This window comes from Malaya genurostris, chromosome 2, assembly GCF_030247185.1.
Source record: "Malaya genurostris strain Urasoe2022 chromosome 2, Malgen_1.1, whole genome shotgun sequence".
NCBI lineage: Eukaryota > Metazoa > Arthropoda > Insecta > Diptera > Culicidae > Malaya > Malaya genurostris.
Genome location: NC_080571.1, coordinates 282,336,269 through 282,361,679, shown reverse-complemented (window position 1 = coordinate 282,361,679; position 25,411 = coordinate 282,336,269). Strand labels below are relative to the sequence as shown.

The window sequence follows — 25,411 nt, the reverse complement described above, 5'->3', positions numbered from 1 at the left end:
TCCGTCTGTATTCAAGCATGCTGTAGGCCGGAAAGTTGAATCCTTTTTTTTGTTGTGGGTGAAGTGAAATCTTTTGCTTGGCAAAATAAGCAAAACAGTTACGGTACCGAGCCACGCACACGCACACAATCACAACCGAAAAGGAAAACTGCTGCTTGGCGTTTCCATAGTCGGAAAATTCCTTCGCAGAGAGTGCCGTCATCTCCCTCGTCCTACATCCACGGGGTGAAGAGAAGTGAGCGTTTGTTGTGTTGTGACGAGAGCGCGGAGTACAGACTGCGAAATTTTGCGCAACTGTAGTACGAAACTGCCAAGCGGTGTTGCTGTTTGGGAAAGAGCAGGCCGACAGTAGCCTCCGATAAGGGGGGCCACGAATCCTTGGTGCTTGCGTAGAGCGCATAAATTTTCGTTGTCTCGCGCGTTTCGAGGCTGTGTTGGTGCACTCGGGAGCGATATCCTTATTCCACGGATGGCGTTGCAAAATCTTTCTACGGCGTGCGCCTTCTCGAGAAACTTTGATCCCGATTCACGTTCAGTCAAGGTTGGTCGCTCGTCGCGAGCGTTTGCCTGAGTAAAAGTGCGCGTAGCTTGTCCCGACCGCTAGTGGAATTAAGGTGGACTTCGGTTGTGGAGTTGTGGAATGTGTACTATGAAGCAGTGAAAAGTGTGAAGATTTTTTTTTAAGAAAGTGAAGTGCTGTTTTGATAGCAGTGATGAATGAAGAAAAATTTCCTTCGCGGGAGGTTGACCAGCTGGCACGGAATGAAGTCTGGAATGTTCGGTTTTAGTTGAACCAGAAGACCCCGGGACAAGCTACGCGTACTATTACTGGCCCATCCTTGTCAAGCTTGACATCCGGATGGTCAGTTGGAGCCGATTGCGGTGACGCCGTTTTGTTGGGAAACGTCGGCCCAAGCCGGGCGAGGGATTCCCGTTCCAATCTTGGAATTTACCCTCCCCCCCACGTTCTCCATTGCATTGAGAAAGGTGCGTCATCTGCGTGTCGTTGGTGTGCGAAAGCACTAACACCGCGGGAGGACAAAGACAACAAACATTGTTTGACTGTGTCGTCGGTTTGAATTTGTTGGGTGGACTTGGGCTGGCCAGAAACGTCGAGAATGAACGGAAAGTTGAACGAAATCATCGTGCTGAACGAGGGCTACTCGTACACTGAAGACGGTGACGACTCGGTGATGATTGCGAACTGCACCTGCACCTTGATCAAGAGTCACGATTGCAACATCATAGTGGACACTATGACCCCTTGGGATGGCGATCTACTTTTGCAAAGTAAGTATGGGTCCGTAGAACCACTGTTTCGGGAGATGGTCTGAAGTTCAAGTTCAACGGCTGGGTCGAGAAGATCATTGTTTCATTAACTTCTAACAGTATCATAAAACGGGTTTGCTTACAATTAATTGTATTTAATACACTACGTGTCCATTAGGGAAGGTGCCAGCAAAGCAATCACAAAACGTATTACGTGCATGTCAACAATTCAGACTTATCGCAGTTCAATTTCCCCACTAATTAGTTTCACTAGGGCAAGAAGCTCGTGTTAGAGTCACGGTTCGTACATTCATGCTGTCGGAAAATATTGTAACTTTGTATTCAACTTATACAATATTGCTATGATAAAAGACGAACGTTTTCGTACAAGATATTTATGATTTTTAGATGTTCGATTTGGATTTTTGCTATTTTGGAATTGGCAGGTTATTCTTACTGATTTGTTCAGTAAAATACAAAAAAAAATATTACAGTTCAAACTGCAATAATATAACAATAAAGTATGTGTGATGTGCTACAAATAGTTCGTATCACAGGATCATAAATTTTTCTTTTTGTAATATAGAAATTCAAAAATAAAATTTAAACATGCCGACTTTCCATATGGGACTGATATGCGATTATCGCGTGCTTCATTGATTCGTTTTTTCAGAGTGTAATTCAATCAAGGGTGAGTCGCCTAATACAAATGGTTTCGGGTTTGTGAAAACCGAATTGATACACTTGTGTCATCACTGTCGCAGGTATTGTGCATTACATCGATAACAAATGTGTCCCAGAGCGCAACGTACTGTGCCTCAGAAAGAGATCGATTGTGTTCAATTGTGCTATTCATGCGAAATATTAAGTGTCTGAGCTTATTGACGTGTGAATTAAGGGGCCATTTACAAACAGAGAAAAACGACCATTGTTGCAGAACGCAAAAGCAGTTTTCTTCACAGTCGTTGAGCGGAAATCCAAAAGAGAAATATCAGTTTGTTTGGAACATTGTTTTCTAAACAAACTGATGTATTTTTTTTGAAGAGTGGAGGAAGCTGCTTTAACGTTTTTCAAAAATTACTGTTTTTCTGAAATTGTAAGTAGAACCTTAAGTTGTGATTGAAACACTGCTCTAAGCGTCCGCCCCCTGGATTCAATATAGTTTGAAGTAACATTATTATTCGTTACCACTGAATTTATTACCATTTGAACTCACATTATTTGCTCAATGTTGATTAATTTAACTGTTTCTCAAAAAAAAAACTGGTTTAATCCACCCAGTGATGTAATATTACTAAAGGATTCTTCAAAAAACAGTAATTTGAATCTTAAATAAAAGAAAAAAGGTTGTTTGAGCATACACTAGCTAAATTTCTTCAATTTGTAAACAGTTTTGAGTCAAGTTTATAGGAATGATTCGATTTCTTTTGCATTTTCGCTATACGTGATGGTATAAATTTTAAACACACTTCACTCTGTTGTTCCGGAACCGAAAGTCGTATGTGAGGAAAAATCAATACCAATATCAAGTCTATGAGACTGTAAAACTTTTCCTTTGAGTTTAAATTTGTGACTCAGCCTACTCAGTCGTCTCTTAGAAAATGAAGAAAGTTTCGTTTTGCATTTCTCTATAGAAAGGTAATAGACTTCATAGGCTTACGTTTCGTCTTCGACTCATCAGTGCATCGTCAGATTATGTTGAACTGCTGATGCAAACCCACGGATCAACAAAATTCGCTGGGCAGACATAAAATTAATGCTTTTGGAAAAAACACTTTTTAACGCCGAAGCCCAATGTCTATCCTGACGTGCCGAAAGAATTGACGGCATGCTAACCGCAAAAAGAAATTAAACATTCAGGGGTTGCTATTCGTTTGAATCTAAGTTTGTGAAAATCGGTCGCGCCATTTCAGGGAAAAGTGAGTGACATTTTTTTCATTTTTTTTTGTGCATATCACCCTGTAATTCAGGAACAGGAAGTCGGATCGGGATAAAATTCAACTGCGATCTACCTTTCATTTGTGTGTGTATGTGACAAATAATGTCACTCGATTATCTCAGAGATGGCTGAACCGATTTTCACAAACTCAGATTCGAACAAAAGATCTTATGGTTCCTTAGATCGCTATTGAATCTTATCCCGATCCGACTTCCGGCTCCGGAATTACAGGGTGATATGCACCAAAATTATGAAAAAAACTGTCACTCACTTTTCTCAGAGATGACTGAACCGATTTTCACAAGCTTAGATTCAAACGAAAGGTCTTATGGTCCAATGGCTATTGAATTTTATTTTTATCTGACTACCGGTTCAGGAATTACAAGGCAATATGTGCAAGTCTATGAGAAAATGCGCATTCAATTTGCTCGGAAAATTACAAACTGATATGTAGATAAAAGGCCTTGAAATTCTTTAAAATGTCCTCGAAAAGTTGATCCAGATCCGACTTCCGGTTCCGGTATTACAGTGCGATGAGTGAAAAATTGAGTGACTGTTGTATAAAACTTAATGGTAAAATTAATCAAATTGGCAGATCTTGTTAGTTAGTGTTCTACTTTGGGACTACTAGTCCCCGGTTTTTGCTTCCGAATGCTCTAGTAATAGTGAAGAAAAGCTACAAAAACGGAACTCACTTCGAGATCTCAGCAACGGTTAAACCGATCATAATTCAAATTAAAGCTCTAATTGGCTTAAAAAAGACTGTGAAATTTTATCCACATCCGACTTCCGGTTCCGAAATTATAGGGCGATGAGTATCAAAACTTTCAAACTGTCATACAAAATGATGAAAACCCGGTACGCATCGGTACGTGCTGGTACGGAAGAGGAAAACACCACCGCCAAGCACACAGCAGGCTTTATTCAATTTTTTATAGCGTGCAGAGTTGCCACATTCAAATCTATATTAACTTGACATAACTGTTTACAAATTGAAAAATTTATGGTAGTTTATACGCAATAGATTTTATTGGGGTTTGAAAAAAAAACTTGACAGAATCTTCAAGTGATGTTTTTTGAAAATATAAGTAATATGGAAAAGGCATCAGAACGCCACTAGGTGGATTAAAACAAGGTTCTTCAATGCAAATGTGTGACAAAAGCCTTTAATAAACATTTCAAAATATACCACAGTTTGGTTAAGTTACGTTTTTTATCTTTTTTCATAAATATGAAAAATAGGTATAGAATTCGCTCAAACTTTAGAGTAATTTTCCGAGACCCGGAGGGCCGAGTTTCATATACCAATCGGTTCAGCTCGACGAACTGAACAAATGTCCGTGTGTGTGTTGTCAACGTGCACAGTAGTCTCAATCAGAGCTTAAAATTGTCACGCATTCTCAATGAAAGAAACCATTACAACAGTCTCATTTTCAATGTTTTACTGTCTCATTCGTAAATGACCGATACCAGAACAAACGAAGAGAGACGAAGCATTTTTGTTTCTCATCGAAAAAATGAGAGAGCATAATTACCAACGTCACTCTTTTCTCTGTGACAAGACGAAACCAAACTAACGTCTTCAGGGAGCATCAGCAGAATTTCAATTCTCATTCTTTCATCGATGTATTGAAAATCTTTTTTATGAATATAAAAATTAGGTTTAGAGTTCGCTCTAATTTTGGAAAACGAACTGAGCAAATGTCTATGTATGTATGAGTATGTGCAAAATAAAGAGTCTGGACCGATTTTGATAGTGATAGTGGTCTTCGCTAGATATAAGAAATCTTTCTGAAATCCCTGAGTAAATGTGGAAAACTTTTAAGTGTATCACTGTGGAATACAATCCAGAATCAAGCTAATCTTTTAGTTGTAAGAATGATGTGACTAGTAATTCATTAAATGCTTGTGAGATTTGATAGTAAGAGATTGAAAGTGAGAAGATGAATGGTTAAGTGATGTTACGGCCCAAAATTGTTCAAATAAGAATGAGTAAAAAAGATTAAATGTTTCATTAAAAATTCAAATCATGTCTTTTTTCCAAACTCAATCCATACAAAATACAAAAAGAAAATTCAGGTCCAGGTTCACATTCATGAGTCAGGGTTATGCCTCGGATCTCTGTTGAATTTTCAGAATTAGAGTCCAAATTCTTGTTCAAATACAGAATTAAGGTCCAGAATCCTACTTCCCGGATCAGAATTTAGGTTCGGATCCAAAATTTCTTCAGGAATTTAGATCCAAGTCCTTGTTCAGAATTCAGGTCACGGAAATCTAAAAATCCATGAGCTCAAGCCTAGAAATTCCAAAATACAGACCCAGATTTCGGATCCCGATTTTCGCTCGGGTCCATGTTCTGAAACTAGGTCCAGAATTCAAGTCCAGAATTTAGGTGAAGAGTCAAGGTTCAGGATCTAGTTTCAGGTTCAAAAACTCTGTCAGGAGTTCCGGTCCCGAATCCAAACCCGGGATCAGAATTCTGGCCCAGAACCAAAATCAAAGTTCAGGTTGAGAATTATTTTCCAGAATCCAGCTCAAGACTCCAGGTTCAGGTAAAAATTCTGTCAAGAATTATGGTCCAGAATCTAGGTCCAAGTTCATATCCATAGGTCAAGAGTTGAGGTCCAGCATCTAGTTTTAGAATCCAGGTCCAGACTAAGAATTCTGGTCCATAATCGAAGTTCTGAATTTAGGTTCAGAATTCAGATTCTTCGCTCAGATCTCAAATTCATATTCAGAGGTTAGGTCATTCAGATCCAGGTTCTGAATCCAAGCAGAGAATACTGGTTCAGGATCAGAGTACAGATGCAAGATCAAAATCTTTATCCAGAATGCTGGTGCAGAACTGAGATCCAGGATTAAAGTCCTTAAAGAATGTCCCAGAAAGTATGGACGCACTTTAATTTCGCTGTAAATAATTCACAAGTGTTAGATATTCAAATTTTATGCGATGTACTGATAATATTAGACTACAACAACAGAATATTATTCTCAACATTTGCTACTTAGCCATTGTAGACTAGCTGGCGCACATTCTTGCGAACGTTCGTCATTAAATTCCGTACAGACTTCTTGGCGACAAGTTTTGACACTTTTTTCCAATCTTTTTCAAACTGTTGAATGATTTCGGCTGCCGAGACATGTTTCCTAAGATGTGCCTTCGTTAATGCCCAAAATTACTCAATTGGTCGAAGTTGTGGGCAATTTGGTGGATTCATGTCTTTTGGGACGAAAGTGACATTTTTGGTAGTATACCATTCTACCGTTGATTTCGAGTAGTGGCATGAAGCAAGATCTAGCCAGAAGACAACAGGATCCTTGTGGCTTCGAATCATGGGTAAAAGTCGTTTTTGTAAACATTCTTTGATGTATGTTTCGTTGTTCATTGAAGCAGTGATGATGAAGGGTTTCGAAATTTTGCCGCAGCTACAAATTGCTTGCCAGATCATAGCTTTCTTACCAAATTTTTCGACTTCAATCGATGCCTCGGACTGGTTATTACTTGCCCTCTTCGCACCGTATAATATTGTGGTCCCGGCAAGGATTTGTAATCGAGTTTAACGTAGGTTTCGTCGTCCATGATTATGCTGTTCGAATTTCCAGCAAGAATCGTATTGAACAGCTTTCGAACCCTCGGCCTGATCGATGCTTCTTGTTTCGGACTACGTTTTGGTTGTTTCTGCTTTTTATAGGTTCGAAGATTCAAACGTTCTTTAGCACGAAGAACATTTGACGTCGAAGTGCCCACTTTTTTGGCCACATCCCGAACTGAAACCTCCTTCTTTTGCTCGAACGCCTTCAGTATACGTTTATCCAACTGAGGGTTAGCAGGACCTTTTTTCGACCCGTTTTCGGTTTATCGTCAAAGGTGTTATCCTCACCGAACTTCCTGATTGCATTTCGCATTGCTTTTCCACTTACTCCTTCCATTTTTGCTATCTTTCTCAGTGACAGTCCGCGTTCTGTGCACCATTCGTACACAATTTTTCGACGTTGTTCTGCTGAACGTCCAAGCATTTCGAAACGAACTAATGAAAACGAATAAACAACTGCACAAGTGGTTAGTGAAGACAGACAGATTCTGAACCATTGCGAAATGGCAGCGGTTTTTGGTTGCGTCCATGCTTTCTGGGACAGTCTTTAATCAGGCTACAAAATTTTGACCTAGAATCCAAGCACAGAGTTCTTGGAATCCAGGTTCAGGTTCAGAATCCAAAATCAGGATCAAGTTCCAGGTTCACGATTCTGGTGCATGTCAAACTATCAGAGTAAAAAATCGTGTTTAGAATCCAGAATCCTGCTCCAGATTTAGACTCAAAATCTACGCCAGTAGTTCAAGTCAAGAAACTAGGTTCAGATCTAGACTCCGAATCCATGCTCTGAATCCAAGTGCAGTTTTCTGCTTCTTAATTTTTCTGTCAGAATTCTGGTTCAAAATCCATGTACAGATTCAGTATTAAGAATTAGAAAACTTGTCGGGCCCTGGGGTTCAGAAAGCTGGTCTAGGTTTAGGATCTCTGTCAATAAGTCGGGTTCAAGTTTAGAATTTAAGAGTCTTAGATAACTCAGGGCCAGAATCCAGTCCAAATTCACAGTCCAATGGCAAAATACTGGTCACGAATCCAGGCACGGAACTCACGTGCACAGTCTAGGTTCAAAGCTTAGTTTCAGAAACTCTGTCAAAAGTTCGAAAACAAGTCTATGTTCCGAATTCAGGTTCGGAATCTAGGTTAAGGTCTCTGTGAAGAGTTCAGGTTCACAATCTCGGTCCAGGTCTAGAATCCAGACCCATGCTCCTAATTCAAGTCCTGAATTCTGCTTCAAGTTCATCCATTTCCGGATAAAGAATCTCAATCCAGAATCCACGGTTCAGATTCAGTATTCTGATCCAGAAAATTTGTTCGATAACCAAATCCAGTGCTCAGGACCAGAATACATATCTAGATATCGCCAAATCCCCAAATGTATGCAATTACACTGAAGTCTTTTTTATGCGAGTTCATGTACCGCATAACTCTGAAAACTCGCATAAAAAACCGCATAACTCTGAAAATTCGCTTAAAAAACTGCATGGCTCTGAAATTTCTTATAGAAAAAGTCGCATTAAAACGCATAAAAAAGACCTTAGTGTATATCTTTGTACATACTTGCGATTTCGATATTTATGCTTCTCTCCGCCAAGCTTGTGTTCAAGTTTTGTATGCAAGCAGTTAATTTTAGAGCTTTAAGTTTCTCTACCATTCTGCGATTTCGGTTGAAGCGATCAACTTTTTCTCATTATCAATCGAGTTCATCTTATATGAATTAGAAATTAATCATAGGCACTTAAAATTTACCCTGGAGTAGTTGTCAATTTCTCAGGTGAAACGACATAACATGGAATTTCACCCGAGCTTGCATGACACAAGATCAGAGCTTCGTAGCTTTTGTATCGATTGACCAATCAGAGCGATGTTTTCCCTTTAATATATCGCTTACTCCTTCAAAACCGTCGTCTATGGCAGGAAAATCCGGTATGCCGGAGATTTTTAGCAGCCAAAATAGGACACTGCCCGTCACTAATCACGGCATGCTTACAGTTACAAGTCGAATCGTTCTGCCAACTGAACTACTGTGGATATGATGATACACAACTCAGCAAGCTTCCCGGTAGAAAAGAACTTGGTATTTGATCTGACTGTGCACGACCGGTATGGTTCACATTTTAGTCGATCCCTCGTGATCCAATTTCGGATGCAAAAATTTATCGAACCATTCCCCTAGCAGTCAATCTCTCTTTATTTCTCCGGTTGAGAAATAATGTGCTATATTTCGTTGTGTCTCTATTGACTGCAATTTTGCTTACCCAATGTTTGATCGATAGGATGTTGAATTGATTGATCATTTCTACCGTAATAATTGTAAAATAATGATTCGATTTCCGGAGAATTTTAATAATTTTTGTTCTACTTGATGGGCAGTAAGGAGTGTATCGAAAATAAGCTATCCACATACATTTGTGGTGTACGCATGTATTTGTGATGGTTTTTTATGCTCAGATCACAGCATGCCGCGCACAGTGTCGGGTTTCGTTTATTTACTTGTTTGTGCGGTTGAAATTCTGCGTTTTCAAAATGTCGCGTATTAAAAAGGTAGTGAAAATTAAGGTTCTGGACACATGGCTAAATTAGGAGGGTATTACTATCAGGGTGGCAAGTGATCGGGAAAATCGGGAAAACCGGGAAAAAGGCGGGAATTTGGTTTTATCGGGAAAAACCGGGAAAAAGTTGGGAATTTTAGTGCAAATCCGGGAAAATTGACTAGTCCTAATCTTAGTAACGATTTTCAGCATCATGATTTTACTGATACAACAAATGAAAAGATGAAGGCCATTTTGTGTTTGAACTAGAAGTTCAGTACAAGTTTTGAAACTTCTTATTGTCCCTCACTGGTTCAATGGTACACAATCCATTGAACATGGAGCCAAGACCTCAGAAATTTTAATTCAATAAGCGCTTTCTTAGTTGGCATCAATAACAGCACAATGAATGCTCATAATGAAAAATAAGGATAATTTGGATACTTCTGCTGGATTTCTATTAAATATCGACAAATATTATAAAAGATTCCAAGTGCAAATGACAGTTTGCCTTTGTTTATTTTCTTTTTCAATTACTACAGTATTTTAAAACATATTTTAAAAGCAGATCGAAAGTTGATAGTTTCAGTCGTTATTCTATGCAAAGTGTAAGATAGAATGATTGCCTATAGGACCATAATAATCGAAAGAAAGAGTAAAGAAAGAGGAACTGTCATTTGCACTTAGGACCTTTTCTAGTGTTTTTCTTCAAATTTCAGAATAAGTATGCATAATGGTAAAAGTAACATCAGGTAACATGTTTGATAATTTTTTTTATGAAATCTTAGGGGCCGTGTTTTTAGTTGCCAGCCAATAATTTCCCTAATTTCACTAAAATTTGTCTCAGTAATGTCAAATTGTGACAATACTTGTGTAGTAATCTTGGTATTGATTTCAATAGGATTCACAAAATCGACAGAGCTGTCGACTTTCATTTTATCCACCGTTTGCAAGGAGTATTTGATTTCCTTCTTTGACAGCTGAAATTGGTTTTCCAGAGTTCGTAAGAGCCTGTTCAGTGTCGATGATAGGATAATCAAATTTAGATCATCTCAGTCACTAGAGGCATAGAATGTTTTTGTTTTTCCAAAGTGAAAAGCGTACATTTTAAGAATTCTAGAAGGATTTTGTTCTCTCGCCAAAACCCAACTCTGAAAGAATATCGTATATGTTGTTAGCAATGGTCTCTCGTCCTCATGTGCAAATAGGCTCGGTGAGAACTTGTATGCACACATTCAGGAGAGGCTTCAGTGCCTTATGCTTATGGCAGTTGAAAACAAATTGCTGTCTCAGTTGCAACGTCGAAACGGTTCTGATATCATACCGTATAAGCAGTGCACAACCCGTAAATTTTGTCACGAGACGCCACTGGTTGTTAGAAGTAATCGGGTTTGAGGGAGGAGTGTTGTGCTTTAGTTCATTCATTTTTAATTTTTAACCTTATACTATACCAAACTAAAAAAAAAATGGAATACACAAGAGATGGTCAGTCCGCGTACGGTCCAACAGAACTAGTTTTCCCCGAAGATTGAGTGAACTGGAGTTCTTTATTGAAGAATGATAGCTCACTATTCTTCTCAAGAGAATAGTCTTTCAAAACGTTTGCTGGTTTGAGGAATCTGGAAGAATTTCGCGAACTTTGAAAATGTATACAAAAGAGAATGATTATTGTTAGAACACATGCAAAAAGACTTTATTATTATTGAATCTGTTAACAACAAAATATGATTTATAGCTCTCATATTATTTTCGAAAAAACATACAAAGTTTCAGCAAAACGAAAGAACGGTTCAATTGAATTAATTCTTTCGGTACAACTATCAAGTTTTCAACAGTTCTTTGAAATGAACGTTTTTGCCCATTTCTAGAATACACTCCTAACTTGCATAAGTTTTAAGAAGGACTGATTTTCCAGATAGCCTTTAAAAGACTGAAGCAGTGGTAGTCTTGAAAAAGATTGAATAGTTCGAAAAATAATTATTTTATTTTAATTATAAGACTTTAAATTTAATTTTTCATCATTAGGCTTTCAAATAACTGATGATATTTCTGAAAAACTACAAAACACCACCAATAATCGTCGAATATGATGTGAAAACTGCGCTTAAGAGCATTATTGGAAAAAGCAAGAAGTTTAAAAAAAAATTGTGTTGATTTTTCAAGAAAATGGCAAGAATTTTGATACTTCATTCCTTCGTGAAATGCAAGACTGATCACTTTCATCACCGTTGGCCAGATATGTTTCTTGTTTTAATCCTATTGTTACATCGAAGTTACTGGCGAAGCAAAAGACAAAATAAAGATGGAATACATTAAGCTGGATGGTACTGTTAGTTCAGAAGATGAACGTTTGGACAAACTGTGGATGAGAGTTTTAATCGTAGTTCCAAGAAGATACCCGAAAAATACTTATTTCTCAACTCTCAATGTTTTTTTGGACATGTTAAAAACCGGGAATTTTTAGTCTCGCGCACCGGGAAAACCGGGAAAAACCCGGGAAATTGAAATCGCTAATTCACTTGCCACCCTGATTACTATGCGAAAATTGCCAGTGTTTAAACCATCATTAATAAGTTTGGGGAACACTATTCTTTGGATGAGCTACCAGGAAGAGGTAGAAAACCCAGTTTTTCCAACCCGAAACTGTGGTATCTCTATTCACAGTGTCGGAATGATCTAGCGTATCAAGAGGCGAAATCACCTGAAGACCTACAAGAAGCAGAAAATCTCGAAACAAAGTGTAGAACAGAAGATGAGAGCAGCAACAAGGTCCCGGAAATTGTATTCGCGTCTTTTGCAGTGTCCGTATGCATGCGTTTTGGTGGACGATGAGATTTATGTAAAGGAGGACTCAAAAACCCTTGCAGTTCCACAATATATCACTGTAGATGCGGACAGGTCGATTCAAGTGGAGAAATTCGGTCGAAAGGTAATGGTATGGCAAACAATATGTTCCTATGGTTTGAAGTCAACCATTTTTTACACTACCGGAACTATGAATGCAGAAATCTATCGATCTGAGTGTCTCCAGAAGAGATTGCTGCCTTTATATAAGAAGCATAGTACACCTCCACTGTTTTGGCCGGATTTAGTGTCGGCTCACTATGCCAACATCACGTTTAATTGGCTTGCGGAAAAGGAGAAAAATATCAATCCACAAAATTGCCTTCTGCTTCGACCTATCGAACGTTAATGGACAATCGAGAAGACTGGTAAGGTAGCTGGGAACATACAGGAGTTCATAAAAAATTTGGGCTCAAGCGTCCGAAAAAAACGATGCAACACTTATCTGGAACTTGATGAAGAGCGTTCGATCAAAAGTTCGAAAATTCGTGAAGGAATAACTTAAATTTCATCTATTTTTATTTTCATTATGCTCAAGTTTAACCTCGTACAAAAAAGGATCAATTTTTTAGTTGGAACAAAATATCGTTTTGCCTTTCTCTATAGAAAGGTATTAGAATGACTGGAAAAACCGACTTTCGAACGGAGCCTCGGAGACCCATAGTGTTATCTACCATTCGACTCAGTTCGACGAGATCGGAAAATTTGTGTGTATGTGTGTGCACTTTTCGAAGATATTTGAACGCGCTCAATTTTCTCAGAGATGGCTGAACCGATTTTAACAAACTTGGGCTCGTTTGAAAGCTACTGTCGGGCCATTGATCAAGTTCGAAGATCAAATGGTTGTGACTTTTGGTTCCAGATATATGATGGTATATGTGACGTAACCGACAAAACACGTTGATTTTTACCGCTCTTATATATAAGGATGCCAACATTTTGGGATCACCTCTATTTTTGTTAAGCTCTAGTGTTCAAAAGTTGAAGCACCTTGAAAAAAGCCTTCATGCAAAATTTGAGCTAAATCGGACATGCGTAACGGGTGCTGCCCGGTGGTAAAGGTTTGACAATTTTCGATCTTGAAAAAGCACCATAGGGGGGAGTACATGAAATTTCCAAAATCGAAAATTTTTTTTGATGCCGAAACTCTTAAAACTGCATAAAACATCGAGTCCCAAAAAGTCGACTTTTTCAAAAAAAATTTTTTCGAGATGACACTAAATCTCGACGTTTCATGCAATTCTAAGCCTTTTGACATCAAAAATTTTTTTTCGATTTCGAAAATTTCATGTACTCCCCCCTATGGTGATTTTCCAAGATATATGAAAATTCCACTAAGTGGACTGAGAAGGTTTTTTTTTAGATTAGCATCACTGTTCTCATGCAAATAGGCAACGCAAATGTCAAGCACTAGTTTGGAAAAATGATGCTGACTGTGTGAAATAAACACTGAAGCATGCTTTTGTGAACTACTCGAATCAATCTGAATCAATTGGTGTCAAAATTAGTATCCAAATTTATTTCATAAAAGTATGAAACATATTTTCATGAGACTGTTATGAAAGAAGAGAAAGGTATTATCACACCACTAGGTGGATTAAGAAGGGTTTTTTATCATAATTTGAAAGAAAAATTTGTGGATAGCTCATTTTCGATACTCTCCTCAGAACGAATAATATATTCAAAATGGGCATTCGACCAGAAAAGTTTGGGAATTATTGCTCTAGACCCAAGGACCGCCTAGAAAAGAATAGCCCATTGGATTATAATTATGAGTGTTTAAAGACCATCTATCTTCGATTTGGTAGAGTCTCGGAAATAGTTTGGTATAGTTTCAACGTATTTTTCGCTTCGTGAAGATGGTGCCAATTTGTTTCTACCAAGCTACTAGACACATGCCCAAGCAACAACAGTAGCCATTAGAAGAGCCTGATTGACTGATTAGTTGATCCTAGCATCTCTTTCGATGAATATTGTTGGAGTTATAATTTCCCGCTCAAGCCACCACCGACGTTAGATGATGAGCAATTTTAGAAATTGACAGTATAGAAAAGGTGCCAAATAAGAATAGCCTTGTTCTGATTTGGATGAATCCTTGTACACATTTTCAGTATGACAAACCATATGTTTTGCATCACAAATCCTATGTTCACTTTAGGAACAAACTGCGAACCTTCTTCGAAAACAAATATCAAATAACAAAACTTTCTTATTGTCAATAAAAAATGAACTTCGAACTTCTAAGTATGTTTTAACAAAAAAAAAATATCCCGATCGACCTTGGCTCTTAAATACGACGAACCTTTTTCCGAATTTCACCGTAGGGGTATTAAACCTTAATGGCTTACGCACTTCTAATCGATTCCGATCGAGTTACCCGAGCGATTACCGTGGCTCACTTTACGTTGGAGTTTCTCATTGCATGAAATAATATTTAATCGCTATTAGTATGCGACCCTCGTACAGTTGGTTACCGTACTTAAGCAGTGCCCAAAGTGTTGGAAAACTTTTCGTTCTCCCGGCGGTACGATTGTCTCCGAAACACCTATAAAATGCAAAATGTTTTACATTCTTTGGCACTTTTCGTTTTTTTTTTCTCTTCCGTAGATTAACTTGTACCTCCGGTGCGCGATATACTGCAAAACATAACCACAATCGAGTCTATTCAAAGGTCAAAACCAGTGGCAGTTACGTCGAAGCAAACGACATAGTTTGTTCCATCCGACTGGCACTTCTGTCCGCTCCCTGCTACCATTCCCATGTTTGGTGGTCCGTGAGCGAGTCTCAAATACATAACGAAAATCGTGCATGCACTCGGCGGTTTTTTTTGGGAAACATGTTCGGAAAACATTCCGGAGAATGGCAATAACGTCACGGTATTTTATCGCTATTATGTTCCCAATGCTGAAAAGTGTGCCCCGTTTAAGGGCAACTCGTATAACTGTCCAGCATCATCTGGTTCGACTTCGGTACGCCCCGGTAGGCCTCAGGTGAAAAAAATAAAAAGAAACAGAACCGAATGCGCTACTGATTTCACTTACGGAGAAAAGCTCTGTCTGACGGAAAATGGTTCCGTGTCCGGATTTTCTTGCTGCATCCTTCCCAACGTTTCGTATTGTACGTGTAAAGTGCCTGTTTTGCGGCATGGGAACCAGCATGAGTGAAAATCCGGGTTCGGCTGCCACCCGTACTTCGGCGAAGCAACTTATGGTAATGTTGTAGAAATGAATGTTCGCCTGTCCGTCGACGTCGGCGTCGGCGTCGTCGTCGTCCTCGTCGTACATGGAAATTTTGGTCGGTCGCCCACATGGCAGGGGGGCTGGTAAAATAAAATAAAAAAAATTGTTGGCCCCTTTTTGCCTACTGCGTTGTAGTGCAGGTGGAGGAACATGTTTATCGGTCCGATTCACAATGGCAGAACTTTTTAAATCAGTTTCGACAGTAATTTTCCAGTGGAGCAGGCAACGGAGCGGCGACGGTTACCGGGAAACCACAGTAGGCACAGGCACGAAATAAAATAAAACCGAATGGGACAATTTGGGAACCTTGGGTGGGTGGTTTCTTTGTGGTGCTGCGCGTTGACGGAATTTCAAAATTGGACTGCTTTCCGTATTGAGCGGTTCGACTAATGGAAATTAATTGCATTTGCGGTAGGCATCCGATCTTCTGTCGGGAAGCCAGCAAGTAGTTTGTTGGGAAATTATTAATACTTTGGAATTCAGGGGCCACTCAAGGGCAGCCACCGATTTGGATTCCGGCAACTAAGGCCATCCAGAAGGGAAATTCATTCGAAAGTCCGTACGACCTATCCTATCTTTTGAAACGGAACGACAGATTTGTCTTAAGCAGAGATAGACTTTCGGAAAGCAAATGAACTCAGATAATAATTTTCAATGGTGGCACAAGTTAAACTAATAAATATCATATTTGCTATGGGAAAACAAAAAGTTTCAAAACACAAATGATGTTTGATATCCTTATAGTCATAATGTAATTTTCCCTTTTCTTAAATAAACAGTAAATTTCGGAATGCGCAAAATTTTGAATTAACAAATCGTTACTACTTTCTACTAAAGCCACAATGTTGTTCAACAAACAAAAACAGTTGGAGTTGTTCCACATAACTCTAGTTTCGATATACCAAATCAACTCTATTTTGAAACTATTAAGATGAAATACAACATTTGAACAGCCAAAATCAATACTTTTTGTCTCACTTTTAAAGACTGAAACGCGCAAAAATTGGTCGACAAAAAAACATACTCATATAGAAAGGCTATGCAATCACTGTGAAAAACCGACTTTTTAACTGAGAATGTCACTCACTTTTCTCGGAGATGGCTCGACCGATTTTCACAAACTTAAATTCAAATGAAAGGTATTATAGTTTAGGTATAAAATACTATCCATTTTTCAATTTGTAAACAGTTATGTCAAGTTAATAAAGATTTAAATGTGGCAACCCTGCACGCTATACAAAATTGAACAAAGCACGCTGTGTGCTAGGCGGGTGCGTTTTCTTCTTCTTCCGTACCAGCACGTACCGGTGCGTTCCGATTTTGCATCATTTTGTATGACAGTTTGAAAGTTTTGATACTCATTGCCCTATAATTTCGGAACCGAAAATCGGATCTGGATCAACTTTGCGAGGACTTTTTGAAGAATCTCAAGACCTTTCATTTGCATCTTAGTTTGTGAAAATCGGTTAAAAAATTTCCGAGACAATTGAAAGCGCATTTTCGCAAAGATTTGTACATATTGCCTTGTAATTCCGGAACCAGAAGTCGGACAAAGATAAAATTCAGTTCGGTTTCACATCTCATCCAAGTCAGTCGATAAACCAAAACTGCTTACGTTCGGAACAGAAGAAATCAAGTACAGTATTGTGTAGTGAACAATAGAACGATCTCGAAATGAGTGAACCAAACGAACAAAAGCTACCGCCGGTACGAAAGAATACAATTATTGTTGACTTCAGGCAGTGCAAAATTCGACCTTCGATACGAGAACTTGAAGGTTTGCTTAAGGAGCAAATGCATCTTGACATTAAACGTGTGCATTTACTTCAATGCAATAAGACCAATAATGTTGTTTATATCCAGTTCTATAAAGAGTTGGATGCAATTCAATTCGCTAAAGACAATAATAATGTGCATTATGTGGTGCACGAGAACATTAAGTACAACATTCCAGTATATATGGAAGATAGTGCTATAGAAGTGCGTGTGCATGATCTTCCCTCAAGCGTCATCGATCCTTATATTCGCAAAACCATGTCAAAATACGGAGAGATTCTCTCTATCGAAAAAGAAAAGTGGAAGAATTTTTCCCCGGTATTCTAAATGGCGTACGTTTGTTACGCATGCGCTTGAGGAGGCCTATACCTTCTTATGTGACATTCGGTCAGGATACAAGAATCCCGTGCAAATCACTGGTTACCTATGACAATCAGATGACCACATGTCAATATTGCCAAAAAGCTGTTCACTGCGGTAAGCCATGTGATAAACTGGACAAGGAGACAACTACACCAAAGGACAACGGTGCTTTCTTTACACCAACCCCAAGCAACCCCAGTACACCTGTGACAGCCACCAACAACAGTGAAGCATCCCCTTCAACGAAACCATCCAACGTATCCCTTATAGAACAAAGTACACCAGCTGCAGTTTACAAATTACCATCCAACCAACCAACCAACAATGTACAACAAGACGAATCTACAGCAACTAGCAACGAAATCAACAACAATACCACGGCAATGGATGACGAGACGAACCACGAACAAACTGCCCCTCAATCCTCGCAGGAGGAAAATGGAAGCTCCTCTCCCCCTAGAAAAAGGGTGACAACGAGATCCAATACAAAAAAAAAATATCTAAAAACTCAGCTAAATCGGTTGCGTAAAGCTTGTACGCAAGTAGGCCTGAATAATATATCTTTTAAATAAAAATTAAAAAAATAAAAGATAAAATTCAATAGCGATCTATGGGACTATCTATGGCTGAACCGATTTTCACAAACTTGGATTCAAATGAAAGGTCTCATGGTCCCATAGCCTGCTATTGAATTTTATCCAGATCCAACTTCCGGTTCCGAAGATACAGCATGATATGCACCAAAAAAAAAATAAAATGGAAAAAATATGCACTCACTTTTTCAGAGATGGTTCTACCGATTTCCACAAACTTATATTCAAATTAAAGGTCTTATGGTCCCATAGCCTGCAATTGAATTTCATTTGGATTCGATTTTCGGTTCCGGAGATACATGGTAATATAAGAAAATAAGAGAAAAAATGTGCACTCAATTTTCTCGGAAACGGCTCAACCGATTTTCACAAACTTAGATTCAAATGACAGGTCTTACAGTTTCCTAAAAAATTATAGAACATTTTATCTAAATCCGACTTCCAGTTCCGGAGCTAAACCGTGATAAGTAGGAAATTACACAATTTCATGAGTATTTTTACGAACGATGGTCAAAAACAGGTACAAATCCCATAAAATTTTCTCATAAATTCTTCTAGTAAGCAGAACTTGTTAGTTTGTGGGCATAAACACGTAATTCGGAACCACTGGTTCCCCTTTTTTCCTGTTCCGGAAGCACCAAAAGTAGTGTAGAAAAATTCCCAAAATAAAACTCACTTCGATTTCTCAGCGATGCATGAACCTTGATTTTCACAAATCTTGATTCGAATTGGAGCTCATATTGTCTTTAAAAATACTGTGAAATTTCATCCGGATCCGACTTCCGGTTTCGTAGTTACAGGCTGATGAGTATCAAAATTTTCAAATCGCCGTATAGAAAGACAGAACAACGTCGAAAAATTGTGTACAAATGGTGCACAGAACGCGGACTGTTACTGAGAAAGATAGGAAAAATCGAAGGAGTAAGTGAAAAAGCCGTGCGAAATGCAATCAGGAAGTTCGGTAAGGATAACACCTTTGAGGATAAACCAAAAACGGGACGAATAAAAGGTCCTGCTTTGGATTTGGATAAACGTATACAGAAGGCGTTCGAGCAAAAGAAGGAGGTTTCAATTCGGGATGTGGCCAAAAAAGTGGGCACTTCGAAGTCAAATGTTCTTCGTGCTAAAGAACGTTTAAATATTCGAATCTATAAGAATCATAAACAACCAAAACGTAGTCCGAAACAAGAAGCATCCATCAGGCCGAGGGTTCGAAGGCTGTACAATACGATTCTTGCTGGAAATTTGAACTGCATAATCATGGACGACGAAACCTACGTGAAACTCGATTACAAATCCTTGCCGGGACCACAATATTATACGGTGCGAGAAGGGCAAGTGTTAAACCAGTCTGAGATATCGATTGAAGTCGAAAAATTTGGTAAGAAAGCTATGGTCTGGCAAGCAATTTGTAGCTGCGGTAATATTTCGAAATCCTTCATCACCACTGCTTCAATGAACAGCGAAATATACATCAAGGAATGTTTATAAAAACGACTTCTACCCATGATTCGAAGCCACAAGGATCCTGTTGTCTTCTGGCGAGATCTTGTTTCTTGCCACTACTCGAAATCAACGGTAGAATGGTATACTACCAAAAAATGTCACTTTCGTCCCAAAAGACATGAATCCACCAAATTGCCCACAACTTCGACCAATTGAGGAATTTTGGGCATTAACGAAGGCACATAAAATCTTGTGAGATTATTTGACACACACATACGTAAACACACATACTCACACATTGCTTAACTAGACGAACTGAGTCGAATGATATATGACACTTGGCCTTCGAACCAATTTTTAATAGTCGATTTTTCAAGTGATTGCATAATCTTTCTACATGAAAAAAAAAACAAAAATATTCCAATCTGATTATTTATTATAGATACAAATGATTTTGATTTAATGTTTGATGTTTGACTTACATCTCATTCACAAATTTGATTAAATAAATCAAATAAATTAATAAATAAATGTTACTTTGATATATGAAATTCATACTGTATAGAGTACTACAATCAACAATATACAATATGCTTTGTGTTTGGATTCATCCCGGGTTGGCGGTTCAATGCACTGGTCTTACAAACCAGGTGTCGTATGTTCGAACCCCGACCTGGAAGGATACGTAGTGTCAGTAGAATCGCTTTGCTTTTTATGTTTGGATTTTTATTATTACTATTATCATTATAATTATACCGGCTGCAAAAGATTCCTGTTTAAAAGTTTTAAAGAACCACTCTGATATTGATAGTTCTACCAAAAGAACTAGTTCTGTCGAACCATTCTTTCGTTCTTCTGAAATTTTGTATGTTGCTCCGAAGAAAATATGAGAGCCATAAATTATATTTTTTAGTAAACATATTCAATAACAGTACTTTTTGGCATATAAATCAAAATCTTGGCATTACATTCCTTTTGTGGAATTTGGCCTTTCTGTTTCAACAGACTTCGCAACCGATTCTTAGTGTACAGAATTGTTGCATGGCTAGTACTATGGATCCTTCTGACACTAAGAATCCTTCCAGATCGGGGTTCGAACATACAACAACGGGCTTGTAAGACCAGCGTCCTATGCATTGAACCGCCAATCCCGGACTTTTTTCATATATTTGTACCAATAATCATTCTCTTTTGTGTACATTTTAAAGATCGCTAATTTATCAAACTTCTTCCATATTCTTAAAACATGCGACTATTCCAAAATACGAAGTTACTGTGTACAATCTCTCAAAGAATTCAATTACCTCCGTTTCCATTGAAAAGAATGAACAACTATCATTCTTTTATAAAGAACTTATGTTCACTCATTCTTCTAGAAGAACTAGTTCCTTTCAAGTAAACTTCAATCCCATTGTGTCGATTGTGATGCATTCGAAAATCTGCTACGCATCAGGCATACTTCCTGTAGAGTGGCTATGATTTGTCTCAATTTCAGCACCGTGTTCACATTGTAACAGACATTCGCACCTTCCCCGAAAATTTGTGCTCATAAGTGTTGGACTCGTTTGTGTTTTCAATGCCGAGTTTCGGTACAGTTTTTCGTTTTCTTTGCCGCGTGTGCGAAACTGAACACAGCATACAATGTTTTTCGTTCGTAGAGGCGATGTTGTATTTTCCGTACCAGCGCATGTTCTTAACGGTGCGCTTTATATGAAGGTTTGAAACTTTTAATACTCATAATTTCGCATGGAGTCATAAGATCATTCATTTGAAACTAATTTTGAGAAAATAGATCAAGTGAGTTTGATTTCAGAATATGCCCAAGTAGCAATTAAAACTTGTTAAAATTGGCATGTTTCACAATTGCTACAGAACGGTTATTCATGTCAGAAATGTTTGACAAATGATTTTACATGTTTTTGTAACAAATGTGAAAATCATTCATTTTACTGCTTGTGAAACCAAGTCAAAGACCTAAACGGACTAGGTTCCACATCGGTTTATTTAACTGATTCTATAATAAGTTTATTTGAGCAGTTTCATTTTCGGTTTCTGCTTAACAAATATTACTGCTATGAAACATATCAAACAAGAAACCTGTTGCACATCATACAGGCAAACTGTGCTTTTTCAATCGCACAATCGTTGCGAGAAGAGTGAAGAAAAACAATGTTTGCTACTTGGGTGTGAACATTATGGTGCTTCCAGAACCGGTATAGCCGAAGTCATTTCGGTTGGCCGTCATTTGACTGGGCCTCTCGATTGGAATTGATTTGAGGCCAGTTTTGAAAATATTCTTGTTTTGCATTTCCGCTTTATATAATTGTTTGAAAAGGAAGTGGAAAGGAAAGTGAGAAAGTAATTTGAAATTGCTATTTTTACATAATTCACCCTGTAATTCCGGAACCGGAGATCGGATTCAAACAAAAATTTAGAAACTTTATATGAAACAATTATACCTTTCATTTTAATCTCAGTTTGTGAAAATCGGCTCAGCCGTCTCTGAGAGAAGTTAGTGCACTTATTTTTATTTTGTTTGCACACCTTGTAATTCCGTAACCGGTAATTGGATTCGAAAAAAATTCGGGAACTTTGTATGAGACTTAAAGACCTTTCATTTGAATTTGAGTTCATAAAAATCGATTCAGCCATCTCCGAGAGAAATGATTGCAAAAAATGTTACGTTTTGTGTATTTATTGAACTGAGTCGAATAGTATATAACACTCGGTCCTCCGGGCCTCGGTTCAAAAATCGGTTAGATAGCAACATTTATTCACTTCGAATGAAATCTCGATCCTTGATGGAGCCCATCAGAGCCCGCACAGTGAAAACGGACACGGAATTAGCGAGTTTTCTCTATTTTGCCCATATTTGTTGGATGTCCTTGACTGCCCCGACGTTTAAGTCACTGCTTTGAAGTTGTCCAGTATTTTTCGATTGTCGAAATTCCAGGCAATTCGGAGAATTCATTGTATTGGGGACATAATCGATCTTTTTGGTAGCATATCACTCCAGAATCACCTTGGAGTAGTGGCTGCTGGCCAAATCGGAACAACAAATGATTTCGCCCCTATACAAAACACGCTTTCAATGTAAAATTGAAACACAATTTAAACCACTATTTTCGGTACTTCCGGAACTGGATACCGGGAACCAGGATAGCCGGAATCGGTTTGTTTAGTTGCCTACTGATAATGACTATCGATTTGTGTAGTTTTGAAACCAGTTTAGAAATTTTTTTACGTTTTTTGTTTCGCCGGTTTAAGCGACGGTGTTCAATATTGAACACACTTTACCCTATAACTCCGGAACCGGAAGTTGGATGCGGATGAAATTCAGGAATTCCGTATGGAACCAGAAGACCTTTCATTTGAATCTAATTTTGTGGAAATCGGTCAAACCATCGCTGAGAAAAGTGAGTGAGATCTATTTTGGTATATATGACCACTATTTTCGGTACTTCCGGAACCGGGTACCGGGAACCAGGATAGCCGGAATCGGTTTGTTTAGTTGCCTACTGATAATGACTATCGATTTGTGTCCAGTTCGAGACCAGTTTAGAAATTGTTTTACGTATTTTGTTCCGCCGGTTTAAGTGACGGTGTACAATATTGAACACACTTTACCCTATAACTCCGGAACCGGAAGTCGGGTCCGGATGAAATTCAGGAATTCCGTATGGGACCACGAGACCTTTTATTTGAATCTAAGTTTGTCACAATCGGCTCAGCCATATCCGAGAAAACCTAGTGAGATTGTTTGACACATACACACACACACACACATACACATTGCTCAACTCGATTAACTGAGTCGAATGATATATGACACTTGGCCCTTCGGGCCAATTTTCACTAGTTGGTTTTTTAAGTGATTGCATAACCTTTCTATATGAGAAAGGCAAAACAACTAATATAAAATCTAAAATCTCCGTTTTAATTAAATTTTGTTTAAAATCTACCCAAAGCATCGCTCAATATGGTTCTACCGATGTCATTATAATTAAAAACGATGGGAAAGGATTTCGGTATTGCCACTTATGGGACCTAAATTTGTTATTCATATTTAATTACAGAAGACTGGCGTTTCGTACTAGGAAAGATAATAACATTGATTTATTGAGACATTACCTCCATTGTGTTTTATAATCATCATCAATTGCAGTTATCGTTATCGCGAACGAAATTTTATTTATAGCTTTTCGAATGGATTCGAATTTCGGAAGCCCTAAATTGAACTGCACCCAACGGAGATCGGAACAATCTTAAAGCGGCTGTGGTAATCTGATTCTAATCAGATATATATGATCTTTATCGCATGCCAAAATTTGATATATTCGAAACTGCAATTAGTATACTGAACGGATGGTAATTAAACAAGGCCTTAGTACTATAGTTCAACCAGTCCAACATCGTTTCGTACTGAAATAGTAGGCTTAATTGAACACTGAATCAAATCAAAACCGTTTGGTTTGATTATTCAATTGACAAGTCACTGGTGCGAGACAACACGTTCCATCTATAACCGCATAACAATTCTGCATCCATGAACAGCAGATGACTATTCGATCCGGTCCGGCCAATCGAAATAGCCAATGCTTGACTTTCAGATGAGGACATTTCGCTTCCGGCTGAAGTCACGTATAATCAAATGCTGATTAGCGACCACGACAATTGTCTTCGGTTTGTGTTAATCGGAACCAAACGAAGTCCATATCCATGGGCAATAAATCATTCCAGCCGGGAAACGACGCGGTTCCTAAGCCAACATCCGATGGCAATCTGTTTCAGATCTAAGAAAAAAATAACAACCGCCTGTTGATCCATTCAGTGTTTGAATTGGTTTCGTGACAAATAAGGAGCATCTTTGTCCTGGCTTTGCGTAAAAGACTAGACCAGTTTGTAGCCCTTGAGTTGCCCGAAATCAAAGGTCAAACATAAAAGCCATCCATATTTATGTTGCTACAAAACTGGCACTCCATCAATTTTAGATTTTAATCTGTAGCTGTAAGCGTCCGAAAAGAGGACCCTACGTTGTGTAGGAAAATTTCCCACCTTTGGCTTTTGCTCAGGCTTTGCTAATTTGCTACCACCAAAAAGATGTGACGTACAAAAATCGAACTACCGTAACCATTTACTCTCCCCCCTACCCCTTCCATGGCCTGACCTTGTCTCAGAAATTGCACGTGCCTAAAATTAACAAGCCTAATTAACTCATTGTGGTGGTAGAACCTTCGGAGTTCATTAGCCATGTTCGAAAATTCTCTTTCGTGTGATACCTGGCTAGTTGTTGGGGGCTGTGGTTCACATTAGAGTTGAATCTGAGATACCGAAGTCACGCTGTAGAGCTTCATGTTCTATTTTCCTATTAAGAATTATGTGTTCTGAAATTCTATATCGGATCCACTTCGAAATGTGGTGATGATTACATAATTAATTCCATTCCCTAGCAACCGTTGATGTTGTCGTTGTTACTCTTCACTTTCCCGTAGGTCCAATAATTTGCATACATTTCAGAAATCATCTCCCAATCATGCATCAACGAGTCTCCCCCCCCCCCCCCCCCCCAGGGCTCGGATCCGGAATGGTTCCGAATAAATTTGCGCCAGCAGAAGAAATGGAATTTTCAATTAGTTTACATCCTCAAGTGTTCTCCACTCATTCAATCTGGCCCCCAACTGATTTTCACTGGTGCCTCCCGGCACTGGCAATGGTGTCTATTATGCATTATCCACATACATACGAATGTGGTCTGCAGCACAAAACTTTTTCGTGAACGTCAATGAGCGCTTGGGTGAGTTTGTACACCATTGTACAGCCATTA

General features: G+C 38.5%; 1 protein-coding gene across 1 annotated transcript in view; it reads left to right on the top strand.

Annotated features, from left to right (window-relative positions):
• The first annotated feature begins 511 nt into the window (after positions 1-511).
• The window catches only part of LOC131430312 (metallo-beta-lactamase domain-containing protein 1), a 280,028-nt gene continuing 255,128 nt past the window's right edge, over positions 512-25,411 (top strand). The window contains exon 1 of the mRNA XM_058595185.1: positions 512-1,290. Within this exon, the coding sequence (XP_058451168.1) occupies positions 1,119-1,290 (172 nt within the window). The 5' untranslated portion in view covers positions 512-1,118. The remainder of the gene's footprint in view (positions 1,291-25,411) is intronic.